Consider the following 7,953-nt stretch of genomic DNA (forward strand, 5'->3'; position numbering starts at 1 on the left):
CTTGTAGCTTAATTTTCATGAGTTAGGTTAACATTACAAATTACACTATTGACTTTGGATTGTGCTAGAAATTATGTTACTTGGATATTTCGCGTTAAACCCGCATAGTTTGAAGGTCATTTAACTAAGACATTTAAATCCCAGAATTTCGTTAATTGAACACAATTAAAAAGAAACAAATGAACGGTAAACGTAAATCGTCGTGAATATTAAATTAACGATTAACGTTAAACACGAATACGACGAAACGGGTCAATTTAATGAATGCGAATACAATCTAAATACAAATAAAAATGACGAATACGTACAACGAAACTTGTGATATATATATATATATATAAACAAACCAAAAATTTTAAATGGGTCGGGTTTTCGGGTATGAAAAGTAACGAATGTTACACAACACACTCACAACCTCGAGTAACACATGAACACCCTTAAATACACTTTCGACACAAACTTTGAACTTGCAACAACAACACTTGTGAATTCGTAACCTTTATCAAATAAATCGTAACCCACTTTTCTTGCAACACCACACGTCTCAAACACTCCAACAAGATCAAGACTTAAGGTTGTGACCCAAGAATTACAACTACTAAAGCCGAAAGCTCTTATACCAATTGTAGGTTCCGTGACGGATCTAACAAAGTTCTTAAGTCAGACTGGACCACTAGCTAGCGGAAATCACTAGTGGTTAACCAAGATCTTGGATTTTGGATTGTTTTGGATTATTTCCTGATATGTTGGAAAGAAAGAGAACAGAGAGAGTTAGTAGTACGGATAAGATTGAGATTTGCCAAAAAGTTAATATGCATGAGAAGTCTTCCACTATTTACGGTGGAAGACATTCATAGTGGAAGACATTCCATGCTTCCTTTCATTATTCACTGCCCATTGGGCACAAACATACAAAGGCCTCAGGCCCAAACAAAGATACAAAACCGACAGGCTACTTAGACAAAATGTTAACGGACTAAGTAAATACAAAGACTATTGTAAAAAACTAGGCCCTACAGGATCTTCTGTCCTAATGTATTTTACTAGGAATTTAACTCTTTTCAGACTCAAAACATTAAAACGCAAATTAAAAAACAAATTACGACGGCTATCACTCTGACATAGAACCCTGGGTTATCAATCATATATGGAATGAAATAAGTAATGTTAGGAAAACATAAAACCCCCAAAAAAATTATTAAAGTTTATGAGCCGTAGAGTAACTTCAGAGATAGCAATGTAATTAGATTAAAGTTCATAATCAATAGAGTTAACTGCATAGTTGGTGCATGTGGTTTGCAAATATTATACGCTTGAGCCCCAACTTAACTAATGACAAACTTGATCCTAATCATTAAACTTATTACTAAGGTGGTGCGGATATGTAGGAATTTTGTAACTACATCGGTCCTTACCCGCTAACACCGTTAAACAGCTGGTACGTTATTGAAGAAAGATTCGGCTAGCGATCAAAGGATAACCCAGATTTTCAAACAACTTGAAAAGATTAGGCAAAAAAAAACATCAAAATTCTAAATTTGAGATATGAAAAAGATTATCAGATTTGTTACTCATTAAAACAGGTGGAAAGGATTGGCAAAGGAAAACTAAAGTCGTGCAGAACCAAAGTGTAACATGTTATATATAATGTGTCCATATTTATTAGAAGAGGGAGATGTTAACAAACAAACATACTTTATTCTTCATTTTTATATTTTCATCATTAAAGTTTTATCCAAAACCAAATATTCAAAGGTTCGAACATGCATGACACTTTTAAAAGGACATAGAAAGTAGAAAGTGGCCACTCACACGCAGAGTTGCCATGAAAAGACGTATGTAACATGTTATATATCATACAGCAACTTTTTGAAAACCTTCATTTGTTCAACTTCTAGAGAAATTATTATAGACAAGCTTCCATCGTTGATTGGGCTTGGTAACAATGTTAATATTCCTTCCACGTCGATCCCACCGGGCCCCATGAATATCGGACGCCCCCACCCGAAGTCGACATCATGAATCGGGAGCCGAACCCAAGTGGTTATACCTAGATTTGAGCTTTTATAAGTCTCCACAATGGCACAAACCAGAGACGCCAGATCAGGCTGAAATTCCAAGTAGTCGATTGTTGACTTTAGGTAATCATCGGTTCTTCTCTCTAATGCCTCGCGGATTTTACTAGCACCGTACCAACTAGGATTTGATATAATTTCACCTACTAATGTTGTGGCGTTGTGTAGGAAGAGAACATTCCCAAAATACCCTGATGGCAGAGCGGGCTTAATATTAGCCCGCCCATCAGCGATAAAATAAAGCTTAGTCTCCTGATCATCAGGCAATCCCCGGGCTTTACAAATGCACTTCCAAACATGACCCGAGAACATTTCAAATGAACTATAGTTTATTGGGCTGCCATCTTCCATGTATTTTTCTTTGAGCCTGTTGAGCTGGCCTCGTGTTAACTTGAGAATCGAGACAGTTATTTCCCGTGGTTGTGCTTCAAGCATCGGCAGGGTGAGCTTGCATTCGTTGTGCTCATAGGTTGGATGTGGTGGGTCCCGAGCACGAAGGAGTGTCCGGTCTATGAACGGCGGCATGATGAGGTCAAGGCCACGAGCCATATCGCCCCATGCGTTCATGAAATGTAGCGCAGAGGTCCCGTCACAGACACAATGGTGCATCCCAACTCCTAGAGAAACCCCTCCACATTTGAAGAAAGTAACCTGCTCAAATTTACATATGAGTAAAGTGTCATTTTTGTCCTTATGGTTTGGCAAATAATGCGAATTTAGTCCAAAAAGTTTATTTTTTGCATATGGACCCTCCACGTTTCTCAATTCTTGCCAATTACATCCAAATCACTAACCTCGTTAAATTTAATCGTTAAGTCAGAGGTAGACATGTCTTTTCACTATTTATTTATTATATGAGTAAAGTGCCAAAATCGTCCCTGAGATTTGGTCATATTTACGAATTTCGTCCAAAAATATTTTTTTCGCAAGTAGACCCTCGATATTTCCCAACCGTTGCCAATTTCGTCCAAATTGTTAACTCGGTCTAAATTCAACGTTAACTTATGAGTGTTACTATCCTTTTACATGTTTGTTTACATTATTGTTATTATGTATTTGTTTGATGACATATATAACATTTCACGATTCCTATGTTTGAATCCAATATATTATCCGTTTGTTTATTCTTCTTTATTTTTTTGTCATATAAGGGGTTTAGCTCAGCGTAATAATAATAACAATGTAAACAAATATGTAAAAGGACAGTAACACCCCTGAGTTAACGTTAAACTTAGACCGAGTTAACAAATTGGACGAAATTGGCAACAGCTGGGAAACATCGAAGGTCTAATTGCGAAAAAAAATATTTTTGGATGAAATTAGCAAATGTGACCAAACTTCAGGGACGATTTTGGCACTGTACTCATGTAATAAATAAATAGTGAAAAGACATGTCTACCCATGAGTTAACGATTCAATTTAACGGAGTTAGTGATTTGGATGTAATTGGTAAGAATTGGGAAACATGAAGGGTCCATATGCAAAAAATAAACTTTTTGGATTAAATTCGCATTATTTGCCAAACCACAAGGAGAAAAATAACACTTTACTCATTAGTTACATACAAGTTTATAATTTAAGTTTCTAAATTATTCATAACGAATCATTAAGGCCTATGTGTTTTGTGTTATGGTGGAGGCGTTAAAAACGTACAAAAAAAAAGCATACATTCAAATGTTGAATTGCGTGTGCACACACGTTAAACTGTGAAATAGTTTAAAAAGAATTTAGTTTAGTTTTAAAAGTTAATTAAATATATTAAATGTTAAAATTTCAAAGTATTTAACTTTATAATTTAAAACTGTTATCTCTAAAATTAAAATAATAATTTCACTAAAATTCCTAAACGGGTTAATAGATCAACCAACTTTTAACGGGACAAGTTTTTTAAACGGATCGTGTTATCCGATCCAAGACCTGTATTTTTTTCGTGTCGGGCTCGTATCCGGTTTCGTGTCGTGTCAGTAATTGACCCCCCCCCCCAAGTAAATTGATCAATTTAATAACTTCTCCGGCTATAAAACATTGTTTAATTAGAGCATTCCTAATAGGTTCTACATACCTATCTCTATTTCTAAAATTTAGGAAAATCATCTTAATAATCACTCTAACCCATTCTCTATCTCCAAACTCCATCTCTAAATTTTAGTGAAATGGTAGAAGGCGCCTCCAAATTTAGAGTGTTGACACAACACTCCATTTCCAACTACCTTTCTATAAATATATATTAGAAATCAATTTATATTGAAAATGATAATAAGACAAATAGTTAGAGTTAAGATCATAAATGAAAGAAATAGAAAAAAAGAATATAGAGATGGGAATGGATAATGGGTTGGGAGAGGTTTTCATAAAATGATGTATAAATTAAATAAATTGTGTTTTTTAGTTAAATTTTAAAGACGGATATAGAGAAGCCATTGGGAATGCTCTAAGCACTCAGTTGAAGTTATATGAGATACGTATTGAGTCATATATGCATGGACATGCATGTTTTTAATCACCTGTAAGACCAGCAATGGATATGATTCAATTCCTCGGGAGTAATCAATGGCTGGGATAAGCTCCTGAAGATCAGGTGTAGGTGCAAAGTCACCAAAATCATCAATCACACCTTCAGATTCGGCCTCCACGAGCAACACGCCTTGTCCTTGACAATCGATCACAATCCTGGCGTTCTCATCTTCCTTCAACCGGCCTGCTAACGGGTAAAATGCAACCAAAGCTTTGCTCAAAGCGGTCTTCATGAGTTTAGTATCAAAGAAGTTGGCGGCCCCGTTGGGACGATAAATATAGACCGTTCGCGTGTGAACACGTGGGGCTATGAGGTCAAGGTTAGAGTTCCATAGGTTTGTATTTGGAGTCAGGTCCGCGGGAATCACCATAGACGATTCTCGCACCACGAGCTTCATCTTTAGGGTTATTAATGTGTTGAAGATGAAGTGAAATATTGTATGAAATGAGGCTAGAGCTTCAGAGTATTTATAATATAAGAGAATAATAAAAAGGTTGGAAAAATTTATATGATATGTTCAGATACAGAATTTTGTCTTTTATTATTGGAGTTGCGCATTTGTCTTATCAGGTTGAACTTTGTAACAATTTTGATCTTCAATAGTGACAGACACAAGAAAAAAAAGTCAAGCAAGAACACACATTTAGAAGGGGAAAAGAAAAGAAAAATACAAAACAGACTTACGATAATGTTGGATTTACGTTTAATACGAGGAAGCCATTGTTTATATCGGTGTATTTATTTTACTTCATATCATGCATTTAAATGCTTTCAAAATGTATTTTTAATGCACAATAACCTAAAAATCAAAAGCATGAAATACTACAATTCTAACGGAAAACTTAATAAAATAAAACATTTAAATACAAGAATTAAAACCGACCATCACAAGTCTATATTTTATACTAGGTTAGCTACCCGTGTATAATACGGGTTTAACAAATTTAATTTTATAAGTCCAAAATATCAATAATAAAAAGTCACGATAAGAAAATTTGGGTATTAAATATAAAAAATAGAAATATACATTACAGTTAAATAACATATTTTTTTTACTAATACCTTAATCATAAGACATGAAAAATATAATATGATCGAATACAATATATATGATGCAAATTAATCATGTCATGAGTATAAATAAAAAAAAAAGTAAACTTATAATTAATTTTACTGAAAGAATTCGTTTTTAATATTAATTAGAAGTTTTTTATAACTATATTACTTCACAGTAAAATATTATTTTTTTTAATAGCAATTAGAAGTTTAGTGTTGCATAACATACATGTAGCAAATAATTAATTTATAAACAGCTAGAATATGATGATTAAATTTCATAATCGGGTTATGATAAAATAACTTTATTGTATATTTTTTCGTGTATAAATATATGGTGCTTTCTAATAGTATTTATAACAACTAAAGTAAGTGCATAAAATTGATGCTATTATATTTTAAAATTTCAAAGGATGTCTTAGTATCAAACAATATGAAACATAGTGTTTCATTTCATATAACATCAAATGTTTAGATTATATAAAACTGTTAAGAGATAAAATTTCACAAACAATCATGTCATTTCATCAATAAAAAACAATCTCCATAAAGTTAAGCATCTAATAAAAGAAAAAACACATACACAATCCCAAAACAAATTGTAAAGAAACATAATACGAGCAAACAATAGTGGGTAGGGTAAAACCGGCCAACTCATGCTTATCTACTTACAAATATTGTAAAACTATTCATACTCATATACTTATTCATACGATATTTTTTAAAACGTTTTCTATTAAACTGAAACATGTATAATAAATCATAAATAAGAAACCATAATTATTTTGTTAACAAAAAAAAATTATATTAAAGCTTTGAGAAGATTATACAATGATTCTGGTAATACTTAATAATGTTGTATTGTAACTATGAACTGTTTCATAGATTTCAAATCGTTGGTTTTCATTTCACTTGCTGGTAGCTTGAAGATCACATACCTGTTTCTGAAAAATAGTGCGGATTTGATCTTTGTTTAGTGGAATTATAATATGTTATCATAATATACTATTACTTACAACAATGTATAAGACAATACTTGATTATATATGATACCTTGGACATAAGAAAATTGATGAATGAGTAGATGATTCAGATTCCATTTCTATAATTATAGATTGATTTAGTTTCTTGAAGAAACATTACCAAACTCTAGAAAAATGATTTAGAGTTTCCGATATGATATGAGAGAAATCGAAAAAAGTCGTTAGTTCTTGTCGTCAATGATTTTGAAGATGAAATTAGAAGTTTCTGATTTAGGTTTTTTGGAGATGAAATTCGAAGTATTGTCGACGATGATTTTGGAATTTAGGAACGATTTGCGGGATCAATGAGAGGAGAGATTGGGATGTTAAACATTAGGAAAGAGACAAGAAATAGGGTTTTTGGAAAATCGCCAATGTGTTTGTTCGGGTTATAAGTAGTTACTTGGGTTGGGTGAGGATATAAACTGGCTTTGTAAAAGAAGTGTGGTGGGAGGCGGGAATTTGAAAATAATGATGGGCTAGAAAGAAGACACGTGGCGTAAGAAAACCTTTATTTATTAATTAGTATAGATTATGTATAAAGAGAATTCCTATGACCTCTTAATTTTAAGAGGTATAAGATTTGTTGCTAATTGTACAACACACAATGCATAAGGTTATGAAATTTTAGGGGTAATGTGGTATTTTGTAACCTCGTGGACAGTTAACATTATTTCATTCAAATATAGTTACGAATATGGTCCTTTTACTTCAATCAAATTATGCTAATTTTATAGAATAATTATATATAAACCCCCTTATCTTTACCATTTATTTGACAAATTTATTTATAACTTTTATTTTTTCTATATCTTTTAATATATTATGTTTAAAAAAACCAAATTTACCTTTGCGGCGCACTTATTTTTGTCAACGTTTTGATATAAAAAATTTCTACACCTATGCGTAGTTTATAATGTACAAGTTAATAAAGCTTTAATATACAAGTCAAGTATGCAATTATGAACCTATAACATGTTACATATACAACCCATCAGTGGCGGAGCTAGAAAATTTTTCCTATGGGTTCGGGAATTTTTGTGCTCGATTATTTTTCGGCGTCAAAGTTTTCGGGCCCGGATGGTCGAGTCAGTAATTCGGTCAGAAAAATAAAACGTAATATCACTATCATAACAAAAGTACATCATTAACATTCAAAAAAACACAAAGTCATATTAAATAAAAAAGAAAGAGTCGGCCGACCGTTGTTATCTAGTTGAAGCCCGACATGTGAGTGCTGAGGCCGTGAGGCAATGGTTGAAGCCTTGGGTTTATTAACCAAATC

At 32.9% G+C, this 7,953-nt stretch overlaps 1 protein-coding gene across 1 annotated transcript; it reads right to left on the reverse strand.

The window, feature by feature from the left end:
• Positions 1-1,847: 1,847 nt before the first annotated feature.
• On the reverse strand, positions 1,848-4,997 carry LOC143531205 (shikimate O-hydroxycinnamoyltransferase-like). The gene is made up of 2 exons (XM_077026550.1): positions 4,580-4,997; positions 1,848-2,726 (listed from the first exon to the last, which is right to left on the reverse strand). The coding sequence occupies exons 1-2, from the start codon at positions 4,985-4,987 to the stop codon at positions 1,848-1,850; spliced, it is 1,287 nt and encodes a 428-aa protein (XP_076882665.1). The 5' UTR covers positions 4,988-4,997.
• Positions 4,998-7,953: the final 2,956 nt, after the last annotated feature.

This window comes from Bidens hawaiensis, unplaced genomic scaffold (assembly GCF_021521415.1).
Source record: "Bidens hawaiensis isolate Kalapana, Puna unplaced genomic scaffold, B.hawaiensis_p1.1 tig00009086_1, whole genome shotgun sequence".
Taxonomy (NCBI): domain Eukaryota; kingdom Viridiplantae; phylum Streptophyta; class Magnoliopsida; order Asterales; family Asteraceae; genus Bidens; species Bidens hawaiensis.

Excerpts from the sequence above, each read along its gene's own strand:
- LOC143531205 (XM_077026550.1), bottom strand. The coding sequence starts at position 4,987 with ATGAAGCTCGTGGTGCGAGAATCGTCTATGGTGATTCCCGCGGACCTG. Across the intron at positions 2,727-4,579 it reads ATCCATTGCTGGTCTTACAG|GTTACTTTCTTCAAATGTGG; the intron begins GTGATTAAAAAC and ends AAATTTGAGCAG.